The 14,731-nt window shown below is 43.0% G+C and overlaps 1 protein-coding gene across 2 annotated transcripts in view; it reads right to left on the minus strand.

Moving 5' to 3' along the window:
• LOC109643574 (protein shisa-8) overlaps window positions 1-14,020 on the minus strand; it is a 75,134-nt gene extending 61,114 nt beyond the window's left edge. The window contains exons 1-3 of one of the 2 annotated variants that reach the window (XM_069525163.1): window positions 13,270-14,018; window positions 11,961-13,075; window positions 10,903-11,538 (exon numbers count right to left, since the gene is read on the minus strand). In XM_069525163.1, the coding sequence (XP_069381264.1) occupies window positions 10,903-11,465 (563 nt within the window). In that variant the 5' untranslated portion in view covers window positions 11,466-11,538; window positions 11,961-13,075; window positions 13,270-14,018. Of the gene's footprint in view, window positions 1-10,902; window positions 11,539-11,960; window positions 13,076-13,269 lie in introns of both variants that reach the window. The other variant, XM_069525164.1, reaches the window with a different exon arrangement.
• Window positions 14,021-14,731: the final 711 nt, after the last annotated feature.

Genomic DNA, 14,731 nt, shown 5'->3' on the forward strand with positions numbered 1-14,731 from the left:
GAGACAAGAGTCTGGTGTCATGAGGCCACATAATGAATGTAAATATAAGTTTGTGTGTGTGTTGTGGTTAAAGTTAGGGAATGGAAGTCAATGCAAAGTCCTCATAAAGATAACTGCAGTATGTGAGAGAGAGAGAGAGAGAGAGAGACGGGGCGCATGGTGGACAGGCCTTTTTTTTCTTGAGATAAAATCTAGCGGAAACAAAAACAGACAATTTTGAAGGCACAGTGAAAGAGCAGGTTTGTTTCTGCGTGTTTTTGTGTGTGTGAGAGAAAGTAGGAGAGAGAGGGCGAGCGAGTGTTAATCAGATACATGTTTGTTATTTTGCAAAAGCATCAATTCCCTGAAAACATCTTGTTCTCTTCTCTGTTTTGAAGCGACTGCCGCCTTTTATAAAAGTGTAAAAACGTCTATTTTGAGACCGCAAATGTGTGAATTGCGAGCACAGCTCTGTGCTGCCGTTAATGCTGCTTTGTTGAATAGGGTGTGTGTGATTCTGTGTGTGTGTATGTGTGTGTGTGTGTGTGTGTGTCTGTGTGTGTGTGTGTGTGTGTGTGTGTGTGTGTGTGTGTGTGTGTGTGTGTATGGGTTGGGTGGGGGGAGGTTAATGGGAGTCGAGCAGAAGACAAAATCATCCTGGTTTTATCGACTATGGGCCTTGTTCCCTCCCCAGAGTCCCGTGTCATCAATTATATGACATGTTACACCACCAACATACAGAATAAACCACCGCTTAGCTGCCAGGGAACAGTAACAACACACTGTGTGAAGAAAAACCTTTCTCTTGTATCACTGAATTATCATTGAACAGAGCAGAAATCTTGAATTTACAAAGGAGGAAAAATACAAACCAGGGACAGAAAATAATAGTAGAAACTGGGCATTAGAAAAAAATTAATTCACATTCTTTGTGAAAAGGTGTGCAGACCTGTATCTGAGCGCTGCAGGTTACTTTGTTACTGTTAGAGAACCAACTAGAAAAACATGCACATTTTCTCATTTCTCCCTCTCTGTCTGTATGAAAGATAAATAACAGTTTTTTTGGCCTAACGCAGGAACTGCCCTGTGCAGCCTGTCGACACAAGTTTGTGTGTGTGTAACCGAGTGCATAGACGAGAGAGAGAGTCAGTGTGCTGGTGAGGGAAAGGTTGAAAAGAGAGTGACATAAAGACCAGCCCCAGAAAAATGTGACCATTTACGATAAATGCAGCGACGAATTGCAAGCTAGTTCAAGCGCCCCATCCCCGAGCTGCACTGCTCCAATCACGTGACCTCCATCATATACACCTTCCCAATGTGGCCGTCTATTTTCAGTGTCTCCACCACCCCAGCATCCACCTGTAGGCTCCAACAGGAGGGGTAAAGATATTTCCTACAACTCCCTGTTATATCAATGGAATAATATCTGGTGAAGTGATGAAGTCGGAGCCTTGAAGCCAAACTAACTACGTTCTACTGCTGTGTAAACATTTTAAACTTGAGTTTTCTAAACCCAAATGTTGCAAAAAATAAATCAAGTAACATACAGTATGTAAATATACGTTCTGACAATCATGTAAGTTGGGAATATTTTGACTGCTCCCAAACGCAGGAGATTGCGGGTGATATTTGACGTCACATCGCTGTGTCTCTTGGCTTTGGCGGCAGTCTTTAATATATAATATTAAATAAATAAATGGCACTGAGTGGGAGAAAGAGCCATGAGACAGACAAAGGAAAGAGAGGAGCACAAGCCTTCCAATGTAGAAAGAGCAAACAGAAGAAGAACAGTAAGGGATGAAAGTCAAGAGCAAGAGTAAAAAAAAGAATCCCTCAGGTTCCCCCAGGTTTGGGCAAAACAAGCTAGCATTTAATTATTTTTTGGACGATGGGTAAAAGGGAAGGAGGATGGATGGTAGGAAAATCCTTATTCTTCTTGTTTAATCTGCGTGTGAAGTATAAGCCCTTTCAGATATGATGGTGTTCAGAGATAAGAGCAGAGAGGCACAGCCGTGACGGGCAAATGTAGGCGAGGGAAGAGAGTGGCAACGACAACACGAGAGTGAAACTGTGAAAAACATAAGAAACACGACGTATTAGTTTCGCTAGGTAGAATGGAAAAGGGAGGAAAAGACTGATAATACTAATTTAAAGATATAACTGTGTAGACTAATGAGTGACAGTTGTATTCACACTGTACTGTTACCAAAACTATAATCTGATGGTGACAGCATTGTGTTAGACTTTGTCAGTAAAGTTCCATATATCAAAATATTTTGTTTAGTACTCTGCATTTCAACAGACTGATATAGAATGTGTATTTATTTTTCTCAAGCATTTACCTTTGATTGGTTACTAATACTATAAATAAAGTGATTGTATATATATCAAGACATTCATATCAATCATTAAATCATAAAACATTTAGACATGCATGAATGAATACATTCATTTCCAAACACTAGTTTTTTGAATACTCATTCTTCAGGTGGCAGCTGTTTTACCTGCGGGGGATATTTTGCAGCTTTCTTCCCTCCACAGAGTGAAAGATATTAAAAGCCGAGAAGGAACCAGGAAGTCGAAGGGCAGATAGCAAAGAAATTAGGAGACGGGTTATAGCTGGGAGTGGTGAGATGGTGATGAATAAAAATGAGGCGGACAGACAGAGAGACAGACAGATAGGAGAGAGATGAGTGTTAGCGGACGAGGAGAAAGAGAGAAGACCAGCTACAGTGGTGATGCTTGTTACTGTGCGCGCTCCAGCAAACAGTTACATGTAAGCAGTTGATTTTCTGTCAGGGAGACTTGGAGCCAGCGTCAATCTACACTGGGACAAGACCATTACCACGATCACTGGAGTGAAAATGGAGTCCACGGTTGACGGCTTGTACCCAAACTCAATGTACAGTAGACTATAGACTTATACACAGCCAAAGTTTACACACACTTTACACACGGAGAGCCACAATGCAACACACACACACACAATTTCCCCAGGAGATGGCAAAGCTTTGATTGACTGGCAATACATTTTAACAATGGTGCCTCCCACAAAGCCTCCACATGACAAAGTCAGAAGTGACACAGATGTTTGTTCACAGCCCACATTGATATTGACAGCTGTGTGGGGTGTTTCATTAGATTTGATCTTAATAGAATCCTTGATTGGATGATGTAATAATAACATGACCCGAAGAAAAGAAGAAATGATGATGTCGAGGAAGACGAGCCACAACTTTTAGGATTTTTTCGGTATGAAAATAAATGAAAGTCAAAAACAGAGGCTGAGAACACAGAAAGTTCACCTGGCTGCTGTATTTTCATTTACATTTCATTGACATTACTGCAAAGAAAGGGAAGTTGTGAGAAAGGTTTAAAGAATATCTTGTGCTTTTGTTGAAGACAACTAATAATAGGGAGACCGAGAACATAATCATTTTACATTGAGCAGTAACAATGACTCTTTGCTTGAAGTTTCTCTATTCAGGATTCTTGTAAACTCTAAAAACCCTCATGAGCTAAATTCTATACAATTTTGACATTAAAATATCAAAGCAAACGGGAGATGTAAGACGTCCCATCTTCTTTCGTCTCACAATGAGCCATCACTCTATTATGCTTACAAGTACTACTGGTGGAGTTCAGCTTTTCAAATTACAATTAAAATACATATGATAAAGTACATACATGTGCATGTATTACCATTTGTATTGTTTTGATCGTTTTTTTAGTTCACACATTTAAAAAAACTATTTTCCAACAAATGTTGACTGTTTTAATAATGTGCATAAAATGTCCACAGGGATCATACAAACACTTTAGGAATATTAATGAAATCAGGGCGTTGTGATTTGTATTTGACCATCTGTCATGCAGAGTTTTGGCAGATGCTGTGTTATCGTGCAAAGGGAAACCAGAAGACAACAAAGGAGAATGGAGGTGAATAAAGAGGAGAGGAGACGATAGGATATAAGACAGGAGGAAATAAGGAGGAAATAGAAGCAGGGCACAGCAGGAGTGTGTGGAGATCAGCTGATGTGGAGCCACTGTAGCAACAGTTGAGCCGAGGAACTCAAAAGCTCTGCAGCAATCTGTCTCTCTGAGCTGTGCTGCACTGAGGTGTGGTGTGGAGTTACAATCACAACAACTGATACCGCCGCCTCTGTTGGACAAGCGTGTAAAAAGACATCCAGTGGTGGAGGACATATTGGGATCTTTTAAATTAAAGTATATTAAATGTAAAAAATACAACATCTTGCATAAGTATTTGCAGTACTAGTGTGTTCAGGTTCGGACACAAAAAACAGAATGCTTGTGAGGTTCTGGTCAGGTTTGGTTAGCTGGTTAGACGCACTCTACCAGATTGGCTGTGGCTCGCTATTTCCTGTTCCATGTGCCGAAGTGTCCTTGGGCAAGATACTGATCTCTCTCGTACCTGAGTACCTGCACCCGATCCCCTCGCTTTGAGTATTTAGCCTGTTTCCATACACTAGTACTTTAAAAGTAATTAAAAGTAAACCTACTCACCAGGCAGGTCTCCATGACATAACTGAAGTATTATTACTCTTAATTTGCAGTGTTTGTTATTTTGTACTCGGTTGTGTAGTTTCACAAAAAAATGACACATCCAAGACAAGAAGTTGTAAAGATGTCAGTAGAATACTTCTAAACAACACACACACACACACACACACACACACACACACACACACACACACACACACACACACACACACACACACACACACACACACACACACACACACACACACACACACACACACAGCGCTTAAGACTCACCTGGCTGCAGACGTTTGTTTGAGGCTCAGACTCTTCCAGGTTCAATAACCAGGTAGAAACCGTGCGCGCGCGGTGCGTCTGGAGAAGTTACACCTCTGCGCTCCGAACAAACTGTGCCAGACCTCCCGTGTCCCTCTCTGATTCACGCACAAAGCGATCCGCAATAAAACTGTCCTTACTTTTAACTAACTTTCAACACGAACTCATTTGCAGCCTGGCAAACACAAACCCCCAGAGGAGGTCTGTTTACTGTGGTGCGCAACCTGTGCGCAACGTAGGCTCCTTTTAGTGACGTAAAGATGTCACGTGAGTGACGTGAGACCTGTCATCATCCGACAGTGTGGTCCCGCTCCTCTGAGTTGTTTACAGGTAAAGTTTTAACTGTGCCCGTTAAAACTTTTTAAATCCATCATTTGGATGTGCACATGCCAAAAAGTAAAATGCGTTGAAGAAAACTCTCAGGCTGGTTATCTGGCCGAAATCCAACACTCTGCTTACTGTGTGTGTGTGTTTGTGTGTGTTTGTGTGTGTGTTTGTGTGTGTGTGTGTGTGTGTGTGTGTGTGTGTGTGTGTGTGTGTGTGTGTGTGTGTGAAAATGTGTATTTAAAAAGTCCAAGTGCCAAAGATCACACAAAGTTTTAAAAACTGAAATGTGAGAGATGGCACAAAATCAAGGCCCAGGTTAAAAAACAGTCACAATTATCTCTCTAAGCCGAAATATATGAGACTAATGAACGGCACGAAGAGCAACACTGGAGGAATTATAATTACTCGCTGGTTTAAGTTAACGCTGCACTTCGGGAGTCTATTTTCTCAACCCGCTGTAGCATCAAAGAGTTTATTTTGGGTTCAGATTGAGGAAGTTAAATCAACAGGGCAAATGAGACTCGTGTTAAAGCTCTCGTTAAAGGGAGGTGAGAAAAGCAACGGCTCGAACAATAGAGGTGAAATCAGCGCTGACGCCTGAAGACGCATTTTACATTAGTGATGAGTTTCTTTGTGAAGTGCAAAGTCAATTTGAGGAATAGTTTGATGTGTTTTTTTAAGTTATTTGCTTCACTTTGTATTTGATCGTTTTAATCAGCAGGTATTGACATTTTCTGTTCTAGATGAAAATTATTGAAGTAATGACATGGCAGAAACACACACACACACACACACACACACACACACACACACATATACACACAAATAGCCTTTATTCTGACTTCAAAGCTCACAAAGAAATGTTCATTTGGCCGCCACCGCTTTAACGGTTTGAGAAAATGCGACACTGTGTGCACATGTTTATCTCTTGGCTCTAAACACCTGTCACGAGCGATGATGAAAAGCGCCACCGTGGCTGAACAATAGTGGAAACAGAGGAGCGCTGTTGATGAAACATAATACAGTGGAGGAATAGAATGGACGATAGAAATGGTTGTTTAGATCCCTGGTGGGTCATTCAATCGTTTTTGCCCTTGAGCACATGGCCCTTCAGAGGAATAACTTATGATAAGTGGTACAATGCTGTTAAAGGGAATGAGAGGGACGAGATGCTGAAGGTGTGTGTGTGTGTGTGTGTGTGTGTGTGTGTGTGTGTGCGTGTGTGTGTGTGTCTGTGTGTGTTAGATGAAATAGATTTAGGCATGAAGTGGTCACTCGTTCCACCAAAACAAAAGCACTTGAGCTGCCTAGTGTCTCATCATGATCTCTCTGAAATAACAAACTGTTGTGTTTAGAAAGGTCACTGAGGAAGATAACAAACATTATATTATTATATCATATGAGTTGCATTGGTTTAACTTCACCACATCTTATAGTTATTGTTTTGTTTGTTCTTCATCAACATAAAGCTTTATACCAGAAACATTTCTTCATTTTGTATTAATAGTAATTCAGTCCCCGACAGTGATGAGCGATATATTAATTAATATGTATTGTTTACTTGGGTGGCTAAGGACAGGGAAGGTGAAAACAGTTATACTACTATAGACAATGTTAATATGCTCATAAAAGCAATTCTCTTCTTCGCTCACAAACAATAACACGCAACACTGATCACAAACAACTTGGATTTGACGAGGCTGCCCAATGGTTTCACATATTTTAAGCATTTACCAATCCTACCTTTAATCCTACTCCTCCTCTGATAGGCCAACCCTTCTTACCCTTCTCTACGGCACAGTGCAGGCTGCACAGAGTACTTGCCAGCAGTACATTTTGCAAAAGGCTTATCCACCGTCCTTGAGTATTTAGTTGTGCTCATGTGTGCAGATTCAATTCAATCAGAAGAAAACGTTATCTGATTATTTAAACTGTGCTTGCTTGATGCTCACTCTTCTAACACTTTAATTAATTCATGCCTGGCATTTTAATGTTTGTGTTTTTGGCTATATAGTATTTTTTTATCGTCTTTAAAAGTGCTTAATGCATCAGTAGCTGTGTTTGCAGTAATGCTCTACAAATATGTTCTATAGAGCTTTATGTGCAGAATATTTATTGACCAACACCTTAATTACCCTGGTTCTGTTTATTACCGCTGCAGTGTGCACGGTTGTTTCACAGCAGGGGCGTCTCGGATCATGCTGGTGCGTTAGAGAGATTTAGCGATGTTCATTTCTATATGGTTTGCAAACTCACTGATGCAAAATGTCAGCATTTAACTGCTGTGCTCCAAACCCGTTCTTCTGTACATCCTCTTCCTTTTTACCTCCATCTTCACCTTCAGAGAAGATGCAGTCAGCAACAACATGAGCCAAGCTCTAAAAAACTGGATTTGCCACATTCATTTCCACGGCTGTGTCATGTTTCAAAGGATATAATTCATTTTTAATTTAGCTTTGCAGTGGTTTCCACAGACAGACTGAGCGCACAACACAAACAGTTACTTGTGAGATGAGAAGCAGTGTGATGGAGGGGGCGTGGGTGCATAATGATGGGTTCGTGCGTGTGCATGCACATGTGTGCTATGTATCATTGTGCCTGTTGTGATTGCCTGACCCAAGGTTTCAGTGCATTACCACCTTAGCAGCTTTCTGGTTGGATTTATTTGTTGAGTGCGCATACACACACACACACACACACGCACACACGCACACACACACGACTGCACATAGACTCACAAGTCATTTTACCGCTCACAGCCGGGTGAATGTGTCCCACTGTCAAATGTATGCAGGTTGAGAATGAATTGAAAAACGTGATGTCATTAATTTGTTGTGAGAAACTATTTTTACCTGGGCTCATTCACAGAGACACAAAGTGGACATATAATAAGCAAATAAAGACATTCCAGATCTCTGCCAAACCCCAACAGTCCCCTTAAATTCAATCAGGCTGCAGCAAATTGCACCCAGTCATGTAAGAATATAAGACAGATGGTGAATATCACTTGTACGTTTGAAGCTCCGCTGCACAATTTAAGTTACCAACTACCAGTAGATGTTAGCAGGTGTTAGCAGGTGTTAGCAGGTGTTAGCGGACACTAGCGGATGTTCGTGATTTAAATTCAGTTGTGGGCCTTAGTGTCATAAAGAGTTTTGGGATTGTAATCAACGATACAGGCTGAACCTGAGGGAACGCTGAGACTAATGGTCATCGTGTTTCTGCCTTTTATAGAAATCAGTCCCCTAATTGTTTTCATCAACATCCACAACTTATTCTCTTGGAAATCTATGAAAATGTCCCAAAATTGCAAGATTTGCAATGTTATAAAGAAATTGAGAATCCTGAATAAAAGAGGTCTTCTGACCAAGGTTTGTGGAAATCTGCAGTTTTTGTGGAATCATTGCGACAAACAAACCAACGGAGACCCGGGCTGGAACACAACCTGTCAGAGGTAATCATCTTATTTTAGGGTCATTCACATTCCAGGCAATTAAATAATAAACAATAGACTTGTTCAGACAATCATTATCCATGCAGTGTGATCACGGAGCTAACCGGCCATCCGCAGCTCTCGGTAGCGATTCAGCAGAATTGTAACAGCCTTTCACTCATCGCCACCTTCTACTCTCTTGTATAAGTTTCTCCCTTCATCCTTGTATCTCTCGCTTCATAATGCTTCAGCGAACTGTCCTTTCCCAGGTCGCTGTGCTCTCATCACATGACCACAGTGGCTAGACCAAGTGCTGTTGTCTTTGTTTCTTCTCTCATGCAGCCACTTTAATTATAAAATATAAATATAATGCAATGAAAAATATGTGTGAATGTCACTTACTTAGAGTGCATATATTTGTTCCACTTCTCAAATGAAAAAATTAGGTCTTGTCAATGTCAGTATGTTTACGTGCACAATACTCCAATTATTTTACATCATTTCAAACTTATATCAGTATCATTGTTTATTTCATATTTAAAAAACTGTTCATCATCCAAGTAGGTCAAAGTAACCAGGTGAAGTTTCAGTGTCGTGCTCCAGGAGGACAGGTGCTGATTGGAGACAAACACATCTCACCCCCGGGAAACTTCAGAACAAACGAACATTTCTTCTGACAACTACAACTCAGGAACGTCTCCTGAGCAAATGTTGGATTCTGGTTTTTCAATTCACACATTTGTTTGATTCAGGGAATAAAATGTCCCAAGATCTGACAGCTTTCATTCTGCTATGGTTGACTCAGAGTGGTAACATTAATGAGCGCTGATGTCCAGGGCTATCCTCTTCCTCCTCCTCCTCCTCCTCTTCCTCCTTCCCTGGAAGCGTGAGTGGAGCTCCAGCAATAACAGGATTTTAAAGGAGATTTCCCGGTTCTTAACACCCACTGGTCTGGCCAGTCACACACTCCCTCACCCCCACTCTTTCTCACACGCACACACACACACACACACACACACACACACACACACACACACACTCTGCACTAGAATTAGCCACTGGCCGCACTCCAGTGAGATCCGCTCAATATCCCACCCTACCAAAAACCACCCTCTGCCTTCTCACTGCTCACTGGAGGCAGCACGTTGCCAAAGTCAGAGTTGTGTCACAGCAATCAATCACCCATCAATGTGAAACAGCCTACACCAATACAGAGAAAACACAGCACAACACTGCTGTAACATCACCCCCATCGAAAAACTCCTCCCTTACTATCACCTGACATCTGCCCATTTGTATCTCCATCCTCCCTCCTGACCTCCATCCGCTCCTCGCTCCTTCTCCTCCTCTCTGTCCATCCCTCCCCCATGGTTTCAAACAGACATCACAGCCATTATCACCTCACTGTGATTCAGACACTTGATTCCTTACTCAGCCGGAGACCCTCTGGCACATATGCAGACAAGCATACAAGAGTTCTTGCACACACGTACGTTCACACACACACACACGTACGTGCACACACACACACACACAGGTGATGAACAGCTGACAAACACATTTTACAGTGCGTACCGTCACCGGGATGAACATGAAGCTTGATGCTTTATTAAAAGTTATTTAATAAAGAACAGATTACGTTTGCTGTTGAGTGAGTGGTGAATTACTTTAGATGAGTAATTGAATTGTTAGGTTACTTGTCCTCCCCTCATCTTCATCATTTAGTAGCTGGTCAGAAAAGTGAAGCTTGAAATCAGCTTCATACGTTTGTTTTCAAATTAGCTCATTGATCCGTACAAGGATCACCTTCCTTCTTTTACCACGACCAAATATACAGGTATTTTTATGCATTCATCGGTTTGCCAATCGGACAGGGCCGAACTGCATTGTGGTTCCTTTGCGTTGCTCGCGCTGCATGAATTCAGCAGAGCTCAATTGTTCACGCTGAAACGGTGGCACCAACCAATCAAATCACGTTAATGCGAAAGAGAAGGCAGAGGCAGCTGGTGAGGCTGGTTTGTGTTCATCTGGTTGAGTATTTTATATTAGCCGTACTTCTGTATAGTCTTGAATTAGCAGATTAGTAGATTTTGGGATTATGACTGGAAGCAGGGAAACAACTACCGGGTTAACCAACATGTTAAAAATGAAACATGAGTAGTTTTAGTGACGTATACAATACAGTACGCGGGGAGAGCCAGGCTTTTACTCCTGCTTCCAGTCTTTATGCAAAGCTAAACTATGACAATCGCACCCATTATTTGCCTGTTAAGGATCCCTCCCTTCCAAACCCTAGATCAATATCATCCACTCTCAGTTCCTACCTGGAGTTGGTCATGTCAGTCTGTCCTCCTTGACTCTTCTCCAGCCCCAGCTTGGTGAAAATCCCGACCAACACCATGATGGCCACCACTCCGCAGATAATATACACGATCATGTGGGTCCGATCCCGGTCTGGCTCCTCGTGGACCTCCGTGACGGGTGCCACCGGTTTCCCGGTGTTAGCCCACACAGGTGTGTCATAGTTGGAACAGGACGTCTGGTCCAAACTGTGAATTTTGAACTGGCAGCAGAAGCGGTAGAAGCAGGAGCCGCAACAGAACAGGTAGATACCCGCGTTACAGTTGAAGGGAGGGTCCCACTGGCCCATGACATCGTAGTAACCCCAGCATCTGTTGCCGTTGCTCGGAGCTGTTTGGTCCTCGGTTTCTGGTGTGGGCGTAGCCAGGGCGGCCTCTGACAACATAGAAGACTCAGTCTGGTTGTTGGCGGAGACCTGGGCCAAAGCCTGACCAGACGACCGAGAGCTCAGTCCACCCAGAGAGGTCAAACCCAGGAGAACGGCCAGCAACACGTTCATCAAAAGTGGATGCATGGAGGTGGCCATCTTGAACTTACTCCAGTGTCTCGTGGCTCAGAGCCGATGTGTAATTGTTAATTAGAGGCCCAAATTAAAGATCCTAGGTTAGAGAAGACAACAAAGAAAGAGAAAGTTAAATACGCCCAGAGCTTCAAATTATATTCATTCAATCAATCTTTAGGTTGTTAGAAAACACTGAGATAACAGTGAGGTCAAATAGAGGGAGCTTAGTCTATATTCATGCCTGGAAGAGAAATAAAACAGCGTTTAATTAGTGCTGTGGGAATTATTACTGCACAGTTACAGAAAAGTGAATTGTCGTCCAAGGGCAGAGAAACAAGTGAGTGAAAGAAATCAATCTCTCATCTCAACATGCTTCTAATGGGAGTGAATGAGTCCCTTGTGGGCAGGAGCTCACATGCACAGACACATCACAGTCCCTGGCAATTTATGTGTGTGTGACTGAATATGTGTGTGTGTGTTACAAAGCCATTAAATATTCTTAAATTCAGGAAATGTCACCTTTCACAAAGCCATATGTCACAAGCAGACAGCGGAGGCAGCTGTAGACAAATCCAAATCCTCTGGCTTGGAGGGAAACGCAGTTTAGGAGGGCGTGTTACCTACGAATGGACTTGCCTCTGGCATTTCTAGCAATAAGCTCCCATGCTGAGTGGATGAATAATCCGTGAAAAGAGAGAACTCTGGGTTCCTGACGGCAGAGAAAGAAAGCAGATTCCTCTCAAACTCACAGATTGTCACAGGCTCCCACATGAAAGGCTTTTGACTCTGCAGACGGACTCATATTCCTGAGTGGATCACAACTCTAATGCTCAAGTCTGGAGTCAAATAAGTCCAGGTAAGAAAAAAGAAAACACTTGAACCAGTGTGCAGTGTTTTCCTCTTCTCCCTCTCAGAGTTTAACTTGCATCTATCATCCTCCTACTCTCCGTGTCACTGTTCAGAGTAGGCTTTTTTATTTTGGTGGTGGGCATCTTTTCACCGCCACCTTGGTCCACTTTGGTGAATGTGACTCCCTCTTTGAGAAGTTTGGATCCAAGTCTCTCAGCTCCTGAGGTCTTTGTGAGTGATATTTAATATTCTGCTTTTATTTTGAAAAGGTTATGTTGGACAGTTCCTTCCTAATTCCAGCCAACAGGTAAACCAGCTGCTCAGGACTCTTTAAAACACAACTCCAGACTCCAGAGGTCCTATTCCAGTCCAAAAGCGTCTCCTCATGCACCTTGTTTTCTCATATGCATGCGCACACACACACCACACACACTCTCACACAATCAGCTCCGACCCCAGTACTCTGCCAGTGTCACTCTGCAGGTTTTAAGCAACACCCAATGAGTCCAATGGGTATTTTTTGCTCTGCGTTTGCAGGGCTCCTGCTGCTGCTGCCGCCGCTCCGTGCACACTCCACTGAAACCCCCTCCTCTCCCCCTGTGGATCCCGGGGTCTCGAGTGGACCCAGGACACCAGCCGGGCTCTCTGTCTATCACCCTGCTCAGTCCTGCCCCACAAGTGCTCAGAAGACTGAGGGGAGGAGAAAGAGAGAGGAAGGGGAGGGCTGATGTGCTGATACTGAATCTCTAATCTAAATGTCTTGGTGCTGCTGCATCCAACAGAAGCTGTAAAAAAAAGAGAAAAGCGCTGGAATTACTGAACCAGAGTGGAGGGTCCCATTTAACGGATTGTTCTGTGATGGTTCTATTTCTCTTTCCTCGGCTTTGCTTTTGGCTTTTTATGATATCTCTTTGTTTACACTATGATCTCAATCCCTATCTATCCTCTCTTTGAGCTCCCTGCCTCTTTTTCTACTTACCTCACCCTCTGCTCTCATGCCCTGAGGAAATATCAGCTCGGGGGTCAGAGTGCCTGTGGATTGCCCTCTGCACTTTCAGCGATGCACTTGCACAAGCCTATAGCGGGAATAATGCTCCCCGAGCCCGAGCGGACGACAGAGACAAGTGGAGATGCGACAGCCACGCAGCAGTGTGGCACCGAGGGCAGATCAAAAAATGTCCTGTTTTTCAAAAGAAGCCCCCTTTTGGAAACGTGGGACTGTCTGCAGCAGCTGCTCTTTGTTGTTGTTGTTGTTGATGATGTTGCTTCAACAACTCACTTGCCAGTTTTAGCTTAAAAAACCAAGAAAAAATCTCAAAGCATTAATATGCAACAGTTTTTAGGCAAATGCTGCATATTATCTCTCAATTTTTGCAATGGATTCACTCTGCTGTCAATTCAGTCCTTGTCCGGCTGCAGCTTCTTTGAAAACAGGCATAATTTGATATATATGTATAGGAATTTTATATATATATCATATGTATGTGTTTTCACTGGTGCTCTGCTTGTGGGATGCTCCAAACAGAAGAGGGAAGAACAAAGAGAAGCAGTAAAATGCTTTTTCTTTTTTTATTCCATCCTCCCCCTTTGTTGCTGCTTCTTCCTCAGTGTGTATTCCCGTATTTCCTCGCTCTGCTCAGTGCGTTTGAATCTCATCGGCTCCTGCTGCTGCTCTCGCTGCTGCTGCTGCTGTTCTCCGGCAGGACTGGATGACAATGTCTCTCTCTCACACATACACACACTCTCTCTCTCTCTTCCCTCCCTCTCCCAGCTCACTCCTCCCTCTCTCGCTCACTCCTCCCTTTCTCTTCCTCTCACACACTCATCCTTTGTGGGTAAATGAGCACTTGCTGACTCTCGCTTTCACTCTCCTCCTCTCTCCATCATCATGTGTCACTGACACTCTCTCCGCTCAGTTTTGTCCCACGTTTGCGTGTTTTCTGTTTTGGCTCCTCATGATGTCTCCCTGTCCTTGTTCCTTCCTATTCTCTCCATCTCCAACCCCGGTTCTTACTTTTTTTTTTATCTGTTCATTTCTGTTTATGTCCTGTCTGTCTAACCTTTTCAGTTTTCTTTGGCTGCCTCCCCTGTCTTTTTTTCAGCTCTGCCATTATTTGTGAGTTTTTATCCTCTTCTCATCTCATCTTTTCATCCTCTCCCTGATTCTCGGCTTCCAGCTCTTCTGTGCTTCAATCCCAAAATGCCAGTCAGCCCCACAAATGAGAGCATTAGTGCTGACACAGCAGTAGCATGTAGCATGTGTGATGCATGTTTTTTGTACATGCATGTGGGTGTGTGTCTTCTATTTTTGCTTGTGTGTAATTACCGAGCTAATTCCCCTGCACGTCTTTGTCTTTGTGTGTGTGAGCGTGTCTGGAACATGTGTGGTGCTGCAGTGCTGATTGAGGGAGGGAAAGAGAGAGAGAGTAAAGGGATGGATG

Source organism: Paralichthys olivaceus, chromosome 5 (genome assembly GCF_024713975.1).
Source record: "Paralichthys olivaceus isolate ysfri-2021 chromosome 5, ASM2471397v2, whole genome shotgun sequence".
In the NCBI taxonomy this organism is placed as follows: domain Eukaryota; kingdom Metazoa; phylum Chordata; class Actinopteri; order Pleuronectiformes; family Paralichthyidae; genus Paralichthys; species Paralichthys olivaceus.